The 24,180-nt window shown below is 31.7% G+C and overlaps 3 protein-coding genes across 3 annotated transcripts; 1 reads left to right on the top strand and 2 right to left on the bottom strand.

Annotated features, from left to right (window-relative positions):
* Positions 1–6,162: 6,162 nt before the first annotated feature.
* On the bottom strand, positions 6,163–7,484 carry LOC122588880 (F-box protein CPR1-like). The gene is made up of 2 exons (XM_043761103.1): positions 6,473–7,484; positions 6,163–6,385 (listed from the first exon to the last, which is right to left on the bottom strand). The coding sequence occupies exons 1-2, from the start codon at positions 7,482–7,484 to the stop codon at positions 6,306–6,308; spliced, it is 1,092 nt and encodes a 363-aa protein (XP_043617038.1). The 3' UTR covers positions 6,163–6,305.
* Positions 7,485–10,458: 2,974 nt separating this feature from the next.
* Positions 10,459–11,798, bottom strand: LOC122588871 (F-box/kelch-repeat protein At3g06240-like). The gene has a single exon (XM_043761092.1). The coding sequence runs from the start codon at positions 11,796–11,798 to the stop codon at positions 10,602–10,604; it is 1,197 nt and encodes a 398-aa protein (XP_043617027.1). The 3' UTR covers positions 10,459–10,601.
* Positions 11,799–16,407: 4,609 nt separating this feature from the next.
* On the top strand, positions 16,408–21,132 carry LOC122586011 (uncharacterized protein At1g28695-like). Its single transcript, XM_043758127.1, has 3 exons — positions 16,408–16,645; positions 16,751–17,122; positions 20,623–21,132. Exons 1-3 carry the CDS (start codon positions 16,490–16,492, stop codon positions 21,130–21,132), a joined length of 1,038 nt encoding a protein of 345 aa, XP_043614062.1. The 5' UTR covers positions 16,408–16,489.
* The last annotated feature ends 3,048 nt before the right edge of the window (positions 21,133–24,180 follow it).

The raw sequence follows: 24,180 nt of genomic DNA, 5'->3' as shown, positions 1-24,180 counted from the left end.
ATCATAATGTGAATGGTGCAAACGGTAATACAAAACTAAACATTTGTAGATGAACAAAAAATCAGACCTCATTCTAAACAAACGACACATTTGTAGTTGTGTTTAATAGGTTTATGTAGAGTATCCCTTTATTTAATTAATTAATAGTTCTTTGTAGGTTCCATCTTTTACAAAGTTCTCATTTTCTTATGACGAACTAAATCTTAAATAGTCTAAATGTCAACTACTATAGTGGTGCTGCACAATATATTCTTAAAACTCATTTTGATGTTACGGGTGCTGCACAAAACACACAATCATAATTTCTCACATTAAATTTGATTGAATTTTTTCATTTTAGAAATTTGATCAAATTTGTGCGAATTTGTGAAGTATATATATATATATATATATATATTCTCGCCCACTAATTATGCAGGGTAGGACATTATATGTGACAACGCAAAAGAGATATTAATAGATGAAAGCATAGTTTAAATATGAATTCTTTTCTCTTTCGCAATTTATCTCGCGAATTTAGCAATTTTGTATGGACCTCTAACTGTGCTGTCACTAAAAAGCCCGTGACCATCTGTGGTGACATTTATTGGCAGTTCTATCATTTTGCTGAACTTTTTCATATTGGAGGAAATGTATTATCCTTGCTATAGCTATCTTTATATGCTTCTTACATGACATCCTTTCATTTATATCATCTTTAACGTCATGGCAGTGTGCAGATACAAATTAATTGTTTATGGGAGATTATGTGAACTAAAGTTGGCTCGAGGTATTGTTATTAAGGTTTTTCAACTAGAATAGATTGGACATGAATCGTGTCTAACGAGCCGGTCAATGGCCTTAAAGAATCAGTAAGTAGTATTGTATGTGTTTCATAATAGATGTGCCATCGATTTGGCGAGTGGTTTCTCTACCTAAAAGGGATCTAATCCACTGGGATGAGTATGTCACACTGGTTGAAAGCTCCCTAAAAGTATATGTTAAATGGCCAATAATCAAAATAGATAATTGTATGCTGAAATAATGATTTACAAATTATTTATCATTAGTATAAAAATATACAACAAAAGGGCAATGGACCAATGGTTCAACCCGTTTCAAAACAGAACCACTTTTTGCCATCTAACCTTGCAATCTTGCATCTTGCCACCTCTATTACAAATACATGTATGTGAAGCATGAACATCATTATAGTTGTCTTTACTTTTAGTGTTTCTTATACTTTTCTTTATCGGATTTTTTATTTGAAACTGAGTTGGCCGTAAGATTAATTTTGCAGCACTAGATTGATATAGTTGGATCATTAGTACATTTTATTTTAATGGGACGAAGGTTGTGCTGACTTTGTTCCATCACTCACTATCACCATGTGCCATGGATTATGGAGGATGGAAGTCAAAGAAAGTTGTAGACTATTTCATGAGCCGATGTCTTTCGTCTTTTGTATGCTGACTACATGACTTACCGTTCTGGTACTTTTGATGCAGTGGTGTCTTTAATCAGTGTATGCATTGGATTTTTGCTGCTTACAGCCATGAACAAAGATTCCCCTCCAAACTTCTTTGTTAATTTTTTATCCACTTTAGTATTATTGTAATGAGAATTTAAATAAAAGAGTTGATACTGTGATAAAATGTGTATAATCTAAAGTGATAAATCTGAGATGAGTTCTTGTAGCATATTGACTAAAAAAAGTCAAACCCCATGAACAAAAATATGTCATTAGGCTGTGATGAGCTATGTAAAAAAAACAAAGTCACCATACTTACCATCTTTGACTAAAAACAAGTCATGACCATGTACAAACTAAAATTATAAGACTGAAATTGGAATAAAGGGTTGATGGCAGTCTGTTGGGAAATATATTGAAAACATATAAATATATTTTCTCAGCCATTACATGACATGTCATATTTTTTACTTACTATAGAAGGTAAAAGAAGAATGGAGCCAACTTTCACAGGTTTTCCAAAGCTTACATCTTAATGTAAAAAAAGAAAAGGGTGAGTGACCAAAGTGGTAAAAAAATGAAAAGTGAGAACTAATACAGTAATTTTTTAGATATCAGGGACAAGAAAGTAATTGGGAAGGTGATGATCACATTTGATGAGCCCAAGCCATAACTTCTTCTAGGCTCTAGACCGAAACTCTGTATCATTACCTATATGGTGTTAGTATTTTGGTAAGCACCAAAACTTATACAAACTCTCCCTAAAATGCAATAATAATATCAGCAGTTTAAGCATAATTGATGTATTGATCATAAACGATGTGAGATGATAGTAATACATTTTGATGTTATGATGTGTATTTGTATCTTTTGCTAGTATATATTCTTTTACAAGTTCATACACATCCATATTCAAGAAAGAAACTTTGAAGAAAAAGAATTTTTTGAGTTTGGTTTTGAAATCGGTTTAGGTTTCCCTCTCTATATATAACAAACTAACGGTATGTAAACAGAACTTTCATATACAGTCCCTATGTTTTAGAGTTTTTTGTAAAGGTGGCTTAAATTTTGAAATACTTATGCAAAAATATTTTGCAATATATGTTATCGGGATCGGATAAAGTGATAAACAATAAAACTAGACCCCACTACTAACATTCGTAATACCCCTATTCTTTTGTTGTTAACAATATATATTTAAAAATAAAATTGTACTTGGAATTTTTAATCATCTATCTGTTCATGGTTTAATGTATACAAAACAAATTTTATGCATTATACTAAATAGTTTTACTACATTAAAAAATTTGGTACAATCAGAATAGTATAATATTTGCACTTATTTTATTTTAAAGGAGATAGAAATCACAGCTGGTTTATTAATCCCTTAGCTAAAAGAGCGTTAAATTTGAATACTATGACGACGTGTTAAAGTATTAAGAGTGTAATGTTCTACATAACATTCATTCTAGCTTCATCAATTTTGTTTTTATTATTATCAAATAAAAGTTATAGTCAGAAAATACAATTAGTTTTATAAGTCAAAACTGTATCATATTGATACAAGTCATATATACATACAACTAACCTTAACTGTAATATTAACTATTTATGTCCTTGTTCATATGACTACGAGTTAGTACAATGGAAAGTTCTAAATGAGCATTTAGAATGTTTGTTAACATATACATAATTATTTATCACATCAAAAAAATAAATAAATAAATAAAATACATTCTTAATTGACTTAATGAGTTACGTTTTTTTTCTTTTCTTTCCTATATATTAAGCCTATTAACTCAAAAATAAACGGGCCGGTCTTAAATCTTTGCTCTGTTTAGATTTTCGGAAGCCATCAAAATCAAACACATACATAATCACTTGTTAGAACTAAACACTTAATCATCAATAAAATACTACGTATAAAAAAAAATCTTGTGGTTTCATCATCAATTCGTGAGCAAAATCAGTTTTTATGGTCTCGATATATTTCAAGCTCCATTTCAGCCATCATCATCATCAAAACAAATTTCTGTGAGTTAGTTTTATAATCCTCAAATTAATTAAGTTGTTTTATTGATAGTTTATCTTGACATATAATTATATAATTTTTGATTATCTCGTTCATTATTTTCATTCCATTTCCTTCATCCCCATCCCCTCACATTTCTAACATGTTTTTTAGTTTTCTAATTAGATCATGTTTTTAAAATTTTTATCTGTTTTCCAAAAAATAAAAACCCTTTTTGATTTTCTTGAAAGCTAGAAATGCAAAACTAGAATCTATTTTATACAACCAAACGGGCCTCCTAAGTTCTTGAATGCGCATTTGATAGCACTTCCATACCCCTTTAATATTTTATGTTTTGATTCTTTTGAATACGTCTTTATCAAAGGCGCAAGACTTGGTCAAAGTTACAAATGGCCCAAGTGATCAGAGGCTCAAATGGTAATTCAAGTGCGCGAGGTAGCTAGTCAAATGCGCAAAGACCTTCATTTCGTAACATGTCTTTACAACTTTCATCAGGGTCTCAAATTGATGTTATGTTAATAAATACTAAAAAGGGAATGATGTTCGTCAAATGGCTTAAATATCTCTAGAATCTTTTGATGTTTTTTCTTATCTTCCGGGCACAAAGTTAACTACTTGCAAAAAAAAGTTGCATTATCGGCGCTGGATTATCTCCTCTGCTGCTGTTGTTGTTGTTGTCATGGCATAAAAAACTGGAAGCCTTTGATTGACAGATTCATGCTAAAATTTATCGATTTGGAAGGCAAAGGCTTTATCTTTTAGTGGGAAGCTTACTCGTAACCAATCTGTGCTCGGAAAAGACCAAGACATGTTTCCTAAGATGTATGCACTTAGAAAGATCCAAAGGCTAGCTGCATGCAGTGTATTTCTATATAGAGGTAGCCTCCATGTTTATGGGAATAAGCCCTTATAAACTTATACAGTATATAATTCCAAAAGACATAGTAATGTTTAATGTGGTAAAGGCGTGCAACTTTTTTTCCGCTTCCTTTTGTTAACGACTTAACGTTCTACCAACACTTTTGCTCTTCAACCGATATTGTTGCTTTCTCTGCTATACGAACCTACCAAATAAAATCACATACACGTTTTACCATTAGAACACAATATGATCCAAATTGTCTATATATTAACAAGTAAATGTAACTTACTCAATAATATATCAGGAAATGAACTATAATTTGATAGCAATCTATTGTACTAAACTCAATGACAATTCTAGGAAAGTGACAATGGGTCAAATTCTTTCCAACTGCCAATTGCTGTGATATCCAGCCTCAACCCTTTATGGCTTTATGACAAATCTAATTTTATTTGTGTCCAAAGTAGGTGAAAAAAGTCAACTTTTTTCTAAAATGACCAGCACTCTGGTGGTGTATTGTTTAAGGAACCCTCTCACTAAGCCTCAACACTCTATTTGTATGACAATATGTTAACAACTCAATGAAAGTGAACTTACTCTAGAAAGGTAATTTGGGCCGGAGCTTGTTTTCCTTGAGAAAGTTAACTTAAGAAGATTCAGACAATAACAGAACTTCTAACATAAATTAGTACTAATTAATTATTAGAATATTATGAAGATAATCTTACCACCGATGTTTAGTCTCAACAATGCAAAAAGAGCAGCAGGAATATTTCCGGTTTGCCCATCTACTAAAACTTGGTTTTTGAAATTTGTGAGGGGGGTATGATCATATAAGAAGAAATTTGAGGACTGTGAATAAAAATGAATGTGAGGACCGAAAAGAGTGGTTGAGGGCAACTCAGATGTCTCAGAATACTGGATCTGAGAGCTGTGCATAAGAATGATGATGCTATGAGAACGAGGCAACCAGTTCCCAGGGACAATAATGACTTTTAACCATGTAAGCAAAAGTGGAACGTATAATTCATAGAAGCTGCCCTGTCGTTGCATCACAACCATCAACTGAGTATGCAGAGTTGAAGTCCTATGAGAGAATTAGACCCACTCGCACCTTTTTCTTTTTGTTTTTGGGATAACAGCTCTACATGTTGCCATACAAAATGCTTTTGACCGAGGCTTCCAAAGTACATGGTATTCAGGTTTCTAAAAATGGCCCATTTTTAGTCAGACTGGTTGGGTAGCTGGTCAAATGGATAATACGGGCCGAGTTGGGTTGACAGGTATCACTTTGATTCAGAAGAACCATGTCAGGCAGGTTGGGTAACGTCGTAACGGGTACTTTAATATGGGTCAGGGCAGGTACATGGATCACTTCTTGTCCAAATTTTATAAATAATAAATGTCTTAGCAATATAATTACAAAAATAGAAAAACATCATTTCAATCTGTTTTTGAACCAAAGGATTCAGGCGGTTTATAAATTTGTATACACTAAAAATGTAGCTTGGGTGACTTTTGACCCATTTCTCTTGCACTAAACTTGATAGTCTTACATATTTGGCCCGATAGATATATAAACATTACCGGAATACGTCCATTGATAAGTAAATGGGTACTCCACAATGGCCACCTCTATCATCAATATCCTATTGTATACAAAAGCCGAACAAACTACAAATCAAAAACGGAATTGATGTAAAGGTAGACCCTAAATTTGCTACCAATGAAATTAGATTTGAATAAACCAGGACAAATGTTAAAAGATCGTTAAGCTTTTTAGCAATTCAGCCGTCATCAATTAACAAAGGAGCACAAAAAATAAATAAATAAAACAAATCAACAATAACAAATTAATTAAAAGCCTCATGTAATACAGCATGAAGAAATAAACTAGCTAGTAGACTGATAGAGCAAATTACATGATGGCGTCCGAGCTAATTTGTTATCAAGAGATGCTATCACAATTGATGCTTCACGTTGCGTGCTACCGGCCAAACAAGACTGTCAATATACTGAGCAACTCTGGTTGATGAGTCAACTGGTTTCATAGCCTTAAACAGTTTAGATGCAGCTGTATTTGGATCATACAGAGCTAGATTAAGATCATGTCCTAAAAGGAACTTACCATTCAAAGTGAATCCAATCGGATCAATATTGCCACTAAACCCGGATAACACATGTAGTTTCATCCATGAGGTAGCCACCTTATACTTATCCATCACCCACACCTCACAATCACCATCTTCGATGCAGGAAATCACACAAAGCTTTCGGGACCAAACTCCCAAAGCATTACTCCTTCCTCGATTGCTTTGTATAGCGTCTGGAAGCAAAATCTCACTAAAAGTTTCAAGATTCAAATCAAATGCTATTATGGTTTCAAGCATGTAATTCGTATCAACATAACAATGCCAATGAACATGTCCATCATATCCATCCACATAAACTTCATTGAGGTTGCGAAAACATGTAATATGGGATGGAAACCTTTCTGTGATGGATTCCCATGAGTCCTTTCGCATACTATACACCTCTACGGGAAGAAACTCTTCAATCAAATTATCATTCATATCAAAACTGTATGCTATCTTAACAAGTTTATAATCACAAGTTTTGGGATCAAACCCGAACCGAAAAGAGGGTACGGGGTCGTATACACCAATATCAATATAGGGTGGGAGAGCTATTGTGGCTGAGAGAGAAGGGTTCCAGATGCGAAGGGAATGAATATGACAGTATGAGTAATATTTAATGTAGCATATCAAGCCATTAACCGACCCAATAACACTGTTGTATCCAGGTAAGGGTTTGATTAATTTAGTGAGGTCTTCACTAGGAGATCCTGAGGGGTGGGCGGTACACGGTTCCCTGTGTGAAAAATCTACATTGTAAAAGAAAACAAGAATTTCGTCGTTGGTTTTGATTGAACGGTCGAGATGAGATTGGATAAAGGAGGGATGGGACAAGAGGGCATTCCAGGTTTTAGAGAGGGATCTCATTTGAGCAAGCTGTTTTGCTGGTAATCGAATGAATATGTTGCTTAATAACACATCCTCGGGGATATTAGTCGCTAATAATAAAGGCTTTTTTGCTACACGCTTAATAATTGTGGACGATGTGGATGAACAAACCCTCATACTTATAAATTGTTGGCGGGTCCTGATGAATTAGGGTCGATATCTTAATTCAATAATAACAAGAGCAAGTAAGTATGAATATTCTGGAAAGCTAGGAATCCTAATGTACGCACACTAGCTTGCTTGTTTGTAAAACAGATTAATGTAAGTATAATAATAATTGAACATAATCTCAGTACGTACCTGGCAATATAAGTACACTTGCTTTTTGTGAAGGAGGAGGCCACGTAAAGGGTTTTGATCGAGAGCAAACGAATGTAATAAATTTATATTTTTATGATTGTTGGGTTCGTGGGTCTGGTTTTATAATTATTATAATATTAAATAAATACTAATAATCTGAGGATATCAAGGATAGCTATAGCTATACACTCTCCTGGCCTCCGTTTAAAATTACGTTTCCCACTTAAGCCCAACTCTAAATTTGTTAGGCTTTCAATCTTATCATCCAAATCAAAAATAAATTTTGTGATACCCAAAGATAATGTAAAAATATATACAGAATAATATATACAGAATATAAACATAGAATGTTTACAGGTTATCCAAGTATTCAAGCAAAAATTATGAATTAACAATGTTGACATATTCAAGCAATAATTATGAATAATTTTGAAGGCAAATACTTTATCTTAACCAATCTGTGCTCTGCAATCTTGGAAAATATAATTTTTCTCTTTTTAAGGCTACTCTACAGGCGATAAAAGAATTTTGGGTTTCTTTGGACAAAATGTTATCAACGGAAGGTCAAGGGGGTTGGGCGCGCTATTGACAGTCTACACACGATGAACATAAAAAGTTCCATGGGGCGGGTTGGGTAAAGCTTTATCCATTATATTCATCATAACAGTAACAATGTAGATGGTTTCCCTTCAAAGAAAAGCATTCCGGGTGTTTGGAAAGGCATTATGTTGGTCTGTTCTACTAAATCATGTGATACACTATTGTACCCAAGCCAAATACAATACCAAATTCCATCACATATTCCAAAAGACGTAGCAATGTCTAATGTTTCTGATACTAGATATACCAGCTAGGACTAAAACGCATAACACTGTTTAATGTTTCCGATACTAGATACCATACAAAGAGGTGGATAAATTTGAAATTTTGAAAGTGACAATGGGTTTACAATTTGACAGCAAATGATAACGGCTTAAGATGCAAGAAATCAAATAGTAACCGTTAGGAGTTTTGCCAATGTTAAATAAAGAAGAAACCTTTAAATCTCAATTCCAAATAAATCCTATCTAACCAAGCTTTGCCTAGATAACCCTTTTGAGGCTCAAACCCGTAATACATTGTTGCTGCAATGTTAGCGGACACAATGCTACAATAAATCAGAAGCTGTGGCACTCTAAAATGAAACTTGTATGTGAGTTTAAACCTCCGACATCAAATTCCATACAAATGCCTTGTCCAGCCCCAAAGAGGAATCCTTAATGGGTCAAATTCTAAACCGACTTGTCTATCCTTATTGCTGTGATATGCAGCTTCAGCCCTTTATGTTTTTAGGGGTCAAATTCCAAGAAAAATTGTCTGTAAACAGTTCATCATTTGTGTCAACCGGGCAAAATAGTTTAAGTAAAAGAAAAACAGGACATGTGAGTTGAAAATCACCCAAAATCTATATTTCAAGCCTGTAGCTTCCTGATATTCTTATTATTTTAATTACACTATTGTTGTTGCAAATCATTCAATAAGACCATTCGTAACCATTCAATCTTTCACCTACACTTTTTCCTGCCACATCCAGGGACGGAGCCAGAAATTTTTTTGTGAGGGGGCAAATTTAAAAGTCTTTTATTATATTTATTAAAGTCATCTTTGAGTGGAAAAATTTTTTTAAACAAAAATTAACTCTCACCGGAGAATTAGAAAAAATGGACCCTTAAAATAATTTCGTCTGGGTACCAGTTATGAGAACATCTATCTTTAACTTGAATATTGGTCTTTGCAATTTTAGAGCATGTGATAACGGAGAAGTTACGTTATATTAAACAACATAAATAAGTACATCGAAATCAATGATTTACAATTTAGCCTCTACATAAATTTTGACCTGACTATTATGATTACTATTATATAATAACTTGAAAATAAAATAACATTTTCACATACAACTATACTATTTATCAATGTATGATACAATTACCCAAACAAATAAAACACTTTCTTCAACTTCTCTTTTTCAACTTCGTTAAAAATCAAAATAACTTTGAGATTTTTACTTTACCAATAGAAGATTTTATGTCAAAACTAATGCTTCCAACATAAGTAGCATACTTTCAAAGAAGAGGCTTATGGCAACGATGATGACATTTGTATGTATAATGTATTTTCTGTTTATTATTATTATTATTTAGGAACAAAACTACAAATATATTTCTAAAAAATTACATTGTACCAAAATTCTCATTGACCCACTAATTTGTCATTTTCTAATAGGTGAATGCATTAGCCTAGCCATCTTCACCTTCATATTTAACCTATATGCCATAAAGCTTTCACCTCTTAACCTACCAATTTCACCTATAGTTTTCACCTACTTTTAAGAATGGTCTAATTAAAATCACCACTTCACTAGAATAAAAAAAACTAGGAGAACATCAAAATAACTTAATAAAGAAGAATAATCAAACCTGCTCGATCAATACTCGAGTTTAATACACCAATGCTACTTTGCGTACTCCGTATGCCTTTCCTTGCAAAGCTTCATCTTAATCTTCATTGTACTACTCTAAGCATAACTTGTGGCGTAATCTTTCTCTTATACATATGGACAAGATAACACTTTTTTCATATCCTCAAATTTAATAACTAAGTAATAGGATGATAACTAATTCAAGTAATGGTCCAATCTGTTAACAACTCGATGTAGGAACGCTGTTCACAAAACCAATATTATTACAAAACAGAATTAAGAGAAAACTTGAAAATTACAAAGACAAGTTAAGAATAAAAATTCCAGCAAACTAAACGGAAATAAAGAAACTAGAATTATTTTAGAATACCAGAAAAGAAAAATACATGTAAAACCTTGAGGATTTCTGTTCTACAGAGGTCCCTTAAACAAGAAAAATACATAATCATCCTCAGTGGCCTTTGTCGACGTTGTTAAGGCCCCAGCCCCTTGCGTGACGATACGGGCCAAACAAGACTGTCAATATACTGAGCAACTTTGGTTGGTGATTCAACTGGTCTGATAGCCTTAAAATGTTTAGATGCGGATGCATTTGGATCGTACAGAGCAAGATTATCATCATGTCTGAAAAGGAACTTACTGTTCAAAGTGAATCCAATCGGAACAATATCACCACTAAACCCGGATAACACATGTAGTTTTATCCAAGAACCAGCCACCTTACACTTATCCATCACCCACACCTCACAATCACCATCTTGGTAGTTGCAGGAAATCACACAAAGCTTTCGGGACCAAACTCCCAAAGCATTTCTTCGACTCCGGTTTCTATTCCTTTGTATAGAGTCTGGAAGCAATATCTCACTAAAAGTTTCAAGATTCAGATCATATGCCATTATGGTTTGAAGTGTCTTATCCGTATCAATAGAACAAAGCCAATGAACATGGCCATCATATCCATCCACATACGCTTCGTTGGGGGGTTCGTGAATATATCTAATATGGGATGGAAACTTTGCTGTTATGAATTCCCATGAATCTTTTCGCATACTATACACCTCTACGGGAAAATACTTTTCAATCAGAACATGTCTATCAAAGCGGTATGCAATCTTAACAAGTTTATAATCACTAGTTTTGGGATCAAATCCAAACCGAAAACTGCAAGCATCTTTGGGGTAGTCTTCACTTATAGTATATGGTGGGAGAGCTATTAAGGCTGAGATAGAGGGGTTCCAGATGCGAAAGGAACGACGATGGATTATGTAATCAGCAAAGCATATCAAGCCATTAACGGAACCAATAACAACATTGTATCCAGGTCCAGGTGGGGGTTTGATTAGATAAGCGAGGTCTTCACTAGGAGATCGAGAGGGGTGGGCGGTAAATGGTTTGTGTTGTGAAAAAACTCCATTGTAAAAGACCATAAGAATTTCGTCGTTGGTATTGATTGAACGGTCGAGATGAGATTGGATAAAGGAAGGATGGGACAAGAGGGCATTCCAGGTTTTAGAGAGGGTCCTCATTTGAGCGAGCTGTTTAGCCCGTAATCGAATGAATATGTAGCTTAATAACACATCCTCAGGGATATTAATATTATTATTAGTTGCTGATGATAATAAAGGCTTTTTTCTTACACGCTTAATACTTGTGGATGAACAACTACTCATACTTATGAATTGTTTGCAGAATATGCACGTTCTAATAAAATCAGCCAAATCTTTATAAAAAAGATAATAAATATAACTAAGATTAAAAATGTCAACATGTATGATATGATGAACGAATCATATGTAAAACAGATTGATGTAATTGAAATAAAACATAATGTACCCTGGCAATATACACTTGCTTGTTTGTGATGGAGGAGGCCACCGTATAGGGTTTGATCTAGACCAAACGAATGTAAATTTTGATTTTATGATGATTGTTTGATGATATAGAGAAGCTGGGTGCGATAATAATAATAATAATAATAATAATAATAATAATAATAATAATAATAATAATAATAACAATAACAATAATAATAATAATAATAATTAAAATAAATAAATAAATAATAAAATAATAATCTGAAATTTCTTTATGGCTCAAGACATTGGAGAACGTGTTGTTGCTCATATATTTAATACAATTAGTTTTGCTATAGCTAGAGTAGTGGGGTTAGATAGTATCCCAACTTCTCTTTAATTTCTTGTAAATCCTATTAATTTATAATAAAAGTGATGTTTCGATAAAAGTGATGTTATAAGAAAAAAAAAAGGAAATAATAATAATAATACGAATAACAATAATAATAATAATAATAATGTGAGTATATCTACCAATAAACTAAAACATAATTGAGATATTTTTAAAATGACACGTGTCATAATCCTTGGTCGACTTTTATTTATTTATTTATTTTATTAGATTAGTCTTTTTAATTGTATATATGTATTCAATTTTCTTATTAGACTTATAATTAAACTCTAACTCTTAACTTATTAATACAAAAGACATTATAACCTTATTTACTTGATCGTTTTTTTATTAATAAATTGACTCTTTTTCTTTCTCAATTCTTCAAATCGCTCCTATTACTTATATTAATTATAACAAGTTATTAACATGAAGACGTAAAAAATTTGAGTTTACGATCTGAAATTGCAAGACTATGTGTCGTCATTTACTATGCTTATAAATTCCGATTTTGATGTGATTCTAAAAATTTAAGGTAAATCCAAAACTCTAACTAAATATATATTATATTTATCATTACCGTTTATTATAATTTAATTTCGATAATCAGTTTACTTTAACCACAATTTATTTTAAACCCACGAATCATGAATGAGGCATATTTGAATTTCTCTATAATACAATTTATATAGCTATCATATATCGTACGGGTATTAAGAATAGTATAGCCATATAACTATACGCTCTCCCTCCCCTCCGTTTAAAATTACGTTTCTCTTTGGTCCATTTAAGCCCAACTCTAAATTTTGTCATACCCAAAGATATTAATCTACAGTGTCAAAATTCTTTATATTAATTAAAGAATATAAACATAGAATTAATGTTTACGTATTCAAACGATGTTAGATGTATGTTCACAGAATTTACATACTCAACTGCTTGATTTCAAGCAATATTTATGAATTTACAATGTTGACATATTCAAGCAATAATTATGGATTTGGAAGGCAAATATTTTGTGTATGTTTGGCAAAAGTAACTATAGCTTGTAGCTAGTTGTAGTTTTAGTTGGGGATCTTTGTAGTTTTTAAGCAAAGTTGTTAGTTAGAACTTCTATTATTTAAAGGTGTTTGGTATGGTAACTATAAAATATAACGTCAAGAAGTATGTGTGTAATTTTTAAAAATTAAAAGCTTCATCCAAACTAGTTTTATTTTGGAGTTTTTTTTTTTTCAAATAAAAGTTAAAAACTAATTGCATCTAAATAAAGTTTTTAACACAATATATGAGTTTATTGTTCAAAATTAATAGCTAAGGCTGCCAAAAAAACTCTTGAAAAGTTGTTGCCAAACATACCTTTTCTATCTTTTGCTATAGGAAGTTTACTCGTAAACAATCAATCAGTGCCCAACAATCTTTGAAACATATTACTTTTCTCCTTTTTAGGCTCCTTTGCAGGTGATAAAAGAACATGAAGCAATTCGTGGGAATTTTTTATGCGGCTGTTCGTCAAAATACAAACTAGATTGCTCGGGTTTCTGAAGATCAAAGTGGTTGGGCTATTGAAAATCTACACGCGATGAACTTAATAAGTTCCATGGGGCTGGTTGGGTAAGCTTTTTATCCATTGTATTTAATTATTATAAAAGTAAAAAATTGTAGATGGTTTCCCTTCAAAGAAAAACATTCCGGGTGTTTGGGAACTATAATTTGATAAATAGGAAACTAGAATTTGATAACAATCTCTTGTACGTACTGAACTCCATGACAATGATCTAGGAAAGTGACAATGGGTTTATATTTAATTTGACAGCAAATGATAATGGCTAACGACGCAAGAAATCAAATTTTAGCTGTTAGGAGTTATGCTAATCATAGTCACACGGAACGCAGTACGATACGGTTCGCGGAACGAAAACGGGTACGCGGTTCGTAGGCTTCCAAAATCCGGTACGAGAGGGGGTAGATTCATTCAGAACGCCAATTCGGAACGCAAAACGTCATACCCTTTTCGGTGCATAAATTTGGTACAAAACATATAAATAACTAACATATATAATAAAGACTTGTTATTCATACTAAAATCCAAAAGTTGTTCATAATCAAAATAATAAAAAAAAACCATAACTAATCGACACTTAGTCTTTTTCCTTTTCAGCAGGGTCATCAAACCTAAAATATCTTTTCCCAATATAAGCCCAATATAAAATTATATTTTATGGCCCAATATAAGTCTACTTCCTTATCAAACCTAAATTATCTTTTCCCACTTAAAAAAAAAAAAAAAAAGTACACCCGCTACTTTTCTACTTTTGTCACTATCTCCCCCATCGGAAAAAAAACCGATTTCTCTTTGCCGGAACATCGATTTCTATTAAACGGTACGGCGAACCAAAGCTAAAAGGGACGCGAATGTCAACCTTGATACGTCAAATCAGGACGCTTATATTACCGTTTCGGATCGCGTTTCGCCTTCGTCCGTGACGATTTTGTACCGCGTTTCGGTACGAGGTGTACCGTACGAGAAACCCTGCTTCGTACCCGTTTCCTATGACTATGATACTAATTGTTAAACAAAGAAGAAACCTTTAAATCTCAATTCCAAAAGAAACCCTTTCTAACCAAGCTTCGCCTAGATAACATAAGGGTTTAATCGAGAGAAACGAATTACGAATGTAAATTAATTATGATTGTTGATTATATAAAGAAGCTGCTGGGTGGTTTGGTTCTAAAGTAGGAGTGTTAATTAATTTGGGATAATAGATATACCGCCTACACGTACACTCCTACAGGCTACAGTCCTACATACAATCATACTCCCATTTATGTTCAAACTTCAAAAAATAAAAATAAAAACGTCCCCCCGTTTAAAATTACGTTTCCCTTTGACCCATTTAAGCCCAACTCTAAGTTTTAGCCTTGCAATCTTATCATCCAAATGAAAATTTTGTACGGCCCAAATATAATATTATAAAGTTATTCTTTGTGACTTTTATCGAATTTATCCCTAAACTTCTCATTTAACTTGATTATTAAGAAAGAAAAATGCTTTTATTTTACTTCCATATGATTATGTATGACTTTTTTTTTTAAGAAAACACACAACTTTGAATAAAAAAAGGTTGAAACGTGCTCCTTTAAAATGTCATTATTTCAAAGCACAAATTCTATTTTGAAAGTGTAAACCAAACAACTCTCTAGTTAAATTACATTTTACTCCATATAATTGCAGCCACCTCTCTAACTATAGAAGTGAACAATGAATATCTGATGGTTATTAATATTGTAAGTCAACATCAATGTCAGCTACTTATGCACCAAATTAGAATTGTCTTATGGTCAACTTAATATCATCTTTTCTTGGTTTGAGTTAGTTAACAACTCTATCGTTAGTCTTTACAAATATAATGTTTCAAGTTCCCAACAATAATTGGTTAGATGTTATATTATAGGGTTCGCGCATTAGAATAAGAGTAAGTTTAATTTTACCATTAATGTAGTTATCGTATGTAACCGTATATATAAAAATTGCGTACCTGTAATTAAATTTTTATTTGAAAAGTAAAAGAACTGGCAACACACTTAGATTTGGTTCGCCCATACTAAATTCGGATCCTAGTAGTATCTTAAAGGATTTTGCTCTCCCATGTCTAGATGAGTATAGTATTATAAAGATTTTTTTACAAATATCTTTGACAAAATTTGAACTCATTCATGACCCCATCATGAAACCCTTTAGGGAAAAACACTCTAACCATGGGACAAAACCCCAATGGCTTGTAATTAAATGATCATGAACTTTTTAACTCGGATGCATGTATACGGTTTATCGAGGTTTGATTTTGATTGAGAAAATCAGTTAATGTTTTCAAAATCAAAATCTTAATTGATTGCATGACACTTTGCTTGTAATGGAAAATAAAAATGTATCAAGACTTCCAACCCAAACAACCCAATTATTATTAAAATATAATTTTTCAATATGAATTCTACTCTAACATAAAATAATTATCTCTTTACCATTACCACTAAAAACCTTAAAAATTCTCTCTCCCACAAACCCATATTTCTCATCTAGCTAACGTTAACCAAAAACCAACATAAAACCAAACATGGCCACCCACCACCATCTTTCATCATCATGATATTATGACATCGTGAAACCAAGAACACAAAAATGGATCAACCACCGAGGGTTCGAGTCCCTCTCGTCCTCTTCGTTTTAGTTATCGTGACCCTTTGTGTCATCTTTATCGGATCAAATAGAGCCCGATATGGACCCATTGGTGCCATAACTCATAAATTCGATCCTCGTGTCAAAAATTTGATCATGGTAAGTTAACATATATTCATATAATCAAAATTTTCATAATATTCGACATGTCAACCAAATTTAATTAATTCTCATTCGTTCGTATATTAATGTTAATGTTTGTAGCATCCAAGGCATGTAGATGACTTAGAAAAGGCATTGTCTGGAGCTTCAACGCGATTCAAAACGGTGATCATAACGATTGTAAATAAAGCCTACGTTGAAGGAGAGAATTCAATGCTTGATATATTTTTGGATGGGTTTTGGATGGGAGAAAATACTCGGCCACTTGTTAATCATCTTTTAGTCGTGGCAGTCGATCAAACAGCATATGAACGATGCATGTTTCGTCGATTACATTGTTACAAGTTAAAAACGGATGGTGTTGATTTTGTTGGCGAAAAGATGTATATGTCGGATGATTTTATCAAAATGATGTGGCAAAGAACACTTTTTCTTGGACATGTTCTTAAGCGTGGATACAACTTCATCTTCACCGTAAGTTAATTAATTCTTACTAATTACTTGGTTAATTATAATCATATATAGCTTATTAGATGAAAAGAAGTACGGAATTCCAACATGTAGTGAACTTGACATAGAAGAATAATCAAGTATAACTTATTATTATTTGAGGTTTAGTTTAAAAAAAATGTGGATAAAGCATCAATTATAAATCATTATAAATATAACTTGCAATTTACTTCATCTATGTTTTCTCTTTAATCTTGGTTAATTAGTTCTCCTACTTGGACTAAAAACTTGTACTAAATGATTAGAAGTGTGATGGGCCGGTGTCAAAATTCATTTGTACATACTATCAATTATGAAAGGAAAAAATAATTAAATTAAACCATTCATCCTATTTACTTAGTTTTTTTTTTTTAATAACGAGTTAGTAATTAATAGTTAGGACACCATAATAACATTCAATTGCTCGAACTACACAAGCTTTAGATGAACTTAGGACTCTCGAAAACCCCCTAATATATATATATATATAATCTACTTTTATAAATGTATGGAAGTGGGACTATTTGCTTAGTTAAATAGCCGTACAACAACAAAATAAACAGAGTCCAAAACTAAATCAGAAATATGATTATAGAACATTAATAAAATTTGTACATAATAACTTAACTGACTATATTATATTAGCCTTGAATATTACTTTATCATGATATGATCTTGTCGTACAATAGTCGATGTTTGGATTTTGTATGTTATCCAAATATGACAATTCTAATATTTGGTCTCATTTTATCCATTCATGTATGACTATTTTTGTTTGACATAAAGTTATCGTTCACCAATAAAATAGGGGATTGAGATTGGGGTTGGGGTGAGGTCATCTTGGTTTTTCAACGAGTGAAAGAAATCAAATAATGTTCTTTATGTATTACTCTTATTATATTTATGAAAACGAAAGCAAGTACCCGCGCGTTGAGGCGGTAAAATGATGAGGGTTATAGGTCATAGAGTGTGATCGGTCATAGGATGTGATATGTGATAAAATGTCATAGCCAAATGTCTTAGCCGTACGGGCTCCGTCCTCGGATTTAAAAATTCGTCGAAAGTATATCGAATGACATTTCTAATGAAAGAGCATGAAATTTTAAGAGCACCCATATAATTTTTATTATTTATCGATGTACAATTTTGAAATAAAAGATTTTGAAAGAATTAGAAAAATAAAATGATTTGTTGAAGAAAGAGAAAGTTGTATGCATTGATGTATGGTACATCATGCATTATCATGTGTATATTGTTTGCAACTTTGACTATAAATATCTTTTTTTGTGTTATATAATAGTTGACGAAAGTTATATCAGTGAAAGTACATTGAAAACTCAATCCGTACATATATTTTATATGAAGTGTTATATAATATAGTCAAATATTTTTATGGTCAAAATTTAAAGCCGAAGACTTAACAAGTCAAAATTGGACATTTAATATGAGACGGGTGGAGTAGTATAGATAATGAGAAAAAGTTATGGTTGATAATGATATTTTTAAAATATGAAATGAGAAATAATAAGAAAAGAGTCATAAAAAAATTAAGATTAGATAAGGTCTAATAACTTATCAAGGGCACTTACATATTACAACTACTAGCACCATACTACTATACTTTTTCTTAACGAGTTAATAGTTAGTTGGTATTTAGCAATTAACATTCGGGATATCATAGTGATATTCAATTGGCAGTACGTGAAATTCGAACTACGCATGGTTGAGATGTAACTTGGGACTCTCGGAAAATCCTCTAATAATTCACTTTTCCAAACGTAAGAAGTGAGATTCGAACCCTGATGAATTTTTCCAAGTTCAAAGACCTTACTAATAGGTCACCAACCCATTAACACTATACTAGTATATACTAACCCATTGGAGGTTGATAATAAAACCATTCGCATCGGTAGAGTGTTTGTCTTGGTTGGTCGGTTCAAGTGGGTTTTTTGAGTGGGGGCCCATCCAACAGCCACCCGACTTGTTTGTTTCACCAAACATAAGTCGTTCTCTTTTATATTCATCAAAAGTATATATTCAAAGTAAAGTTTATTTGAGAACTCACAAATAAAAAAAAACGTGAGAACAATTTTGGACCACTCATTTTCTTATATTTTCTCTCTCTTCCATTAAATAAGAAAATTCACCCAAATCATTTAAAATGCTTTATCTCATAAACCGTAAATCGTTAGACGAAATAAAAAGCATGGATAGTCTTAAAATTTCGTCCTCTTTCATTAGAGATCCAATTCGATATAATTTTGATGACTTTTTAATTTTTGTTTTTTTTCCCATCGCGTTCATCCTACACATGTGTAGGTTCATCCTACACATGTGTAGGTTCATCCTACACATGTGTAGGTTCATCCTACACATGTGTAAGATCATTGTTTTCACATGTAAATTAGTAAATAAACATATGTACACAACAATGAAAGTCAAGGGTGGAGCCCGTCAATCCATGGCAGAGCCATGGTAGCCAAGGACGGAGCCCGTCAGTCCATGGCGGAGGAATAGCGGCTAAGGGCGGAGTCCGTTAGGTAGATCACCTTTAGTTTTTTTTTTTTTTTATGGAAAGGCATGTATTTTAGTTATTTGAATTATTTATTTATCTTTTACTTCTTTCAATTAGTTATTCAATTTTTATATAGTTTGAATTCATAACTTTTGGATTACGATGATAAAGTGAGTTAGTTTATTTAATATGTTTAGTAAATAGGAAATGTTTTTTTAATCTAATTAAGTTATTTTTATTTAATGATGGGCGATTTATTGTTTTAAAATAAAAAAAATTCAAATTCTTTCAAAATTAATTTTGAATAAAAAATGTTAATTAATAATATTATTATTTTTTAAAAGAATAATTTTGGTTGGGTTATTAATGGGAGTGTAAAAAGTGAGTTTAGTTGAGGTGGATAAATATAAAAGAGAAAAATTAATATTTTAATGAATAGTATCGTTTGGTTGGATTAAAAATGGGGATGACCTAATACATTTACACACTTGGATCAAACGTAATCGACCAACTTGTTCAATCTCAAGTTGGTCCACCATGGGACCGGCGCCATGGTTGGTGTGGTGGAGCTCGCCATGGTTAGGTTTGCGTGAATGTTTTTTTTTTTATATATATATTTTTCTTTTGTCGTTATTATTAAGTAGTATGGAGTTTAATTTGTAGTCAAATCGTTACCGGTGTGATGTTATGTGATTGCTCATTGATTTTTAATGTGTTTATTGACCCATGGCAAATGCTCTTAGAATTATATACAATCAATTAAAGCCAAATCACTAAATAAAAGGTCTCATTTGTCTTCCATATGGTTATTGCTCATTGATTTTTATATGTGTTTAATGATGCTTTGTACAAACAATTTTCTTCATGAGAAATCTTAACAATGTGTCTAAACTCTAAATATGAGTCTATATATCATCCCTGTTTAATTTCTTGCTTATTTAAAGTTGTAAGTTGGCTTCATGAATTACAGGATACCGATGTATTATGGTTTAGAGATCCATTTCCTAGGCTAGATATAGACGATAGCATAGATCTTGAGATCAGCGTTGACAAGTTTAACGGCGACCAATGGTCAGAAACGGACCAACTGATCAACACGGGTTTCTATATCATCAAATCAAACAGCAAGACCATAACCTTGTTCGACGAATGGTACGCAAGGAAGGACAACTCAACGGGGATGAAAGAACAAGACGTTCTTCTTGAACTAATGAGGAAAGGTGCATTTAGAAGGCTAGGCCTTAAAGTTAGGTTCTTGGACACTATTTTTTTCAGTGGAATTTGTGAAGATAGTAGAGATGTTAGGGCTGTTGTAACTATACATGCAAATTGTTGTAGGAGTATTAAAGCCAAAGTGCAGGATTTAAAGAGGATTATGCATGATTGGCAGAGGTTTAAGGATTCTAATCCCATTGATGATCAGAATTTTCAATTTACTTGGTCAAATCACTCTGCCTGTCTTGAATCATGGGATCAATGAGCTCAAATATTGATCTCCACCTTTGTTGATTATTTGTTTTATATAGGTTGGTGATTGGTCCATTTTTTCCATGGAATGTGTACTATACTTTTGGTAAAAAAATTTGTACTATAAAATTACATAGTGAAACATATATATAGTTGACAATTTGATATATTTAACTTAATTTTGGGATCTCTGTTGTGTATGTTAATGTTAATGTATATATCTATGGTTCTCATTCCCTTCAACTATCAAATTTGACTTATGATCTAATTAACCCTCCAAAACGTAGAATTTCAATCTTTATTTATATGTTAGATCAACGATAAGGAAAATCTCAGCCATTGTTGCTAAGAAATGTACATTGAATTATCCTTATAACTAAAATTTTTAGCAAGGACAAAGTCCTCGTTAAATGTTTACAGAAGGACAAAATCATGGATAAAAGTTTCCAGTGAGGATGGTCAACGACTTCAACAAGAACAACTCTGATTTTATAAAAATAATACTCACTATTAAATTTTGATAAATAATTATAAAAACTATGTATCATATATAATTATACATGTATAAATGTATAAACGTATAAAGCTATAGTAAATACATCATTTACAGCATAGACAAAGTTTTTGATATATGTTAAACAATTTTTATTATATTTTTTTAATGTCCTTGTTAAAGCTTTCAAGGAAGACTTATACTTTAATTCAAAAATGGAGGGGAAATATAAGTAATAACGTGAAAAGGAGAAAAATCAAAAAATTCACCAAAAATATTGTATAAATGATAAACAGAAAATATAAAAATTTTACTAGTGAGGACATATTACTCTTTGCTAAATATCTTGTCAAACTAGAAAATCAATTGGACTCACTGTTTAACGAGTTTTAATGAGGACATGATGTCCTTGTTATAAATTTTCTTTCGTAAAAGTTATTATTCTTTCGTAAAATTTTCTTTTACTTGTGGTAAGGCATCTGGATTTTTCCTATAAGGCAAGAGTTCAAGTTTTTTCACGTGTAAGCTTTATGCATAGTATCCTCAAGTTGTTTAGTGGGAGCCTGTGGGACTTTTCTTTTGAAACTCTTGCTTGACACGAAAAAATGGATCCAACTATTTGTTGTTAGGTTAAGGGCCACATCATTTAACGGTTAAGGGTATGTTTTTATTTGAAAATCATCTGTCAAGAAAATAATATTAAAATTATACAAAATCCAAAGTCTTACTTTGGCAAAAAGTATGAATAAACTTTAAAGTCCGGATTTGACCATTCTGGGCTATAGCAAAAAACTAGATTATAACCCGCGTAAAACGCAGAAAAAATTTATGAAAAATTACATTTTATACCTATAAAAAGTTAACATAATGGTATAATAAATACTTAAAAGCTATTAAAATTTACAGAATAATAAATAAAATAAAAATAATGAAAATGAACCATTTGATTTTTTCATAAAACAACCATACTATAAATATAATTTCAAAGACTAAGCTTTGACATTGGTTTCCCATCCACTTGACAAGTGTTTTTTAGTTTTATGTAGTATCACAAATGATTATATTTTTAAATATTACAACACACGTTTTTTTTCCAGTGAATTAAAGCTAAAACGGTTGGTCCAATGCATGGAGGTAGTTAACTACGTATAGTATAAAAAGTTATAAGGATTCACGGTATCCACAAAATAATTAAATACACAAATAGTAGTGGTTTTGTAGAAGCTGATTTTATGTCTATGATCCACAACCATGTAATCTCCTTCATTGAAGCTATAGCGAAGTTATTGATTTTCCTAACGCCTCCTTCATTAAAGATGGGCTCGAATGGGAAAACTTTCAGGTTGTACGTATACGTCTGCTTCCAAAGTAAGACAATTTTAACCCAGATGTTCCAAGATTCCTTGAATGCATCGATGTCAACCATCCTATCGCACAAAACTTGATCAGCTATGATATTGTATATAGTGATATGGAAGCAACTATGTAATCTTTATTATGCTAATGTGTAGTTGATGTAAAATACTCATACATTTTTTATATCACGGTAATGACTGTTTGTCACAATATTTCAATTCCTACAAGCTCATTTAAATGATTCACTATAAACAATAACAACCTTATAGTTCAACCTTAATCATATATTATCAAGTGTTTAGTTATACTTCTTAACATAAGGTTAATTTAAACCATACAATACAAAATTAATTGCTATTAATTATTTGCAAGAAAATCAAATACGAAAAATAAACTATAATGGAAGATGGATCATAATGTTACTTGACACAAGTTAAGCAACTACAAATATAAATGCTAATACTTATTAAAAAATCAATTATCAAAAAAGTTATAACATGGATCGACATAGCTTTTTGAAACAATCATTATTTGTTAACAAATCAAAAAAACGTATTTTTTTAAATAATATTAATCTATAAGAAGATTTATCAAAAATAAAATCAAAATAAAATTAAAAGAACGATAGATGATGATGTGAATAAAAAAGGTATCCAAAATGTTAGATTTATTAAAATTGATATGATTAGTAGAATATTATTTATTAATATGTATTGTTAGAACATTTTATCCATAGATGAAGGAGTAAAAGAGTATTTGATTATATGTTGAGTCAATGATGATGTCATCATCTTGATCTAAGGGTAGAGAAATAAGAAAGAAATTTAATAAAGGGTCTAGATTACTCCATTTGTAATTTAAGGGTTCTCTTTTAGTATTTATTAAAGATATTAAAGATACAAAGTAGTTGTAATTTATAAAATGAAAGTTTAAAGCCTTAAAATTTCTAGTCCAGTCTTTGACAAAAAGTATATATGCATACAAACACAATGTAAAGTCCAGCAATACTACTTTCCGGTATACTTGTTCTACAGTTTCTCACTACTTTTTAGATTTTGATTATTCGGCAAATTTGGTTCTACAATTTTTTTTACCATCCCAAGAAATACCATTTATCAAAAAAAACCCCCTCAAACTTTACCTTTATACTACAATACCACACTTCATTGTAACACTACATTGTAGATAATAGGTGTTTGAGATTATATTTTT

Source organism: Erigeron canadensis, chromosome 1 (genome assembly GCF_010389155.1).
Source record: "Erigeron canadensis isolate Cc75 chromosome 1, C_canadensis_v1, whole genome shotgun sequence".
In the NCBI taxonomy this organism is placed as follows: domain Eukaryota; kingdom Viridiplantae; phylum Streptophyta; class Magnoliopsida; order Asterales; family Asteraceae; genus Erigeron; species Erigeron canadensis.
This window is presented reverse-complemented; position numbering and strand designations above follow the sequence as displayed.

Coding starts and splice junctions, on each gene's coding strand:
- LOC122586011 (XM_043758127.1), top strand. CDS start 16,490: ATGGATCAACCACCGAGGGTTCGAGTCCCTCTCGTCCTCTTCGTTTTA. Junction 16,646..16,750: donor GTGTCAAAAATTTGATCATG/GTAAGTTAACAT, acceptor TAATGTTTGTAG/CATCCAAGGCATGTAGATGA. Junction 17,123..20,622: donor GATACAACTTCATCTTCACC/GTAAGTTAATTA, acceptor CATGAATTACAG/GATACCGATGTATTATGGTT.
- LOC122588880 (XM_043761103.1), bottom strand. CDS start 7,484: ATGAGGGTTTGTTCATCCACATCGTCCACAATTATTAAGCGTGTAGCA. Junction 6,386..6,472: donor GATTGGATTCACTTTGAATG/GTAAGTTCCTTT, acceptor CTATGAAACCAG/TTGACTCATCAACCAGAGTT.
- LOC122588871 (XM_043761092.1), bottom strand. CDS start 11,798: ATGAGTAGTTGTTCATCCACAAGTATTAAGCGTGTAAGAAAAAAGCCT.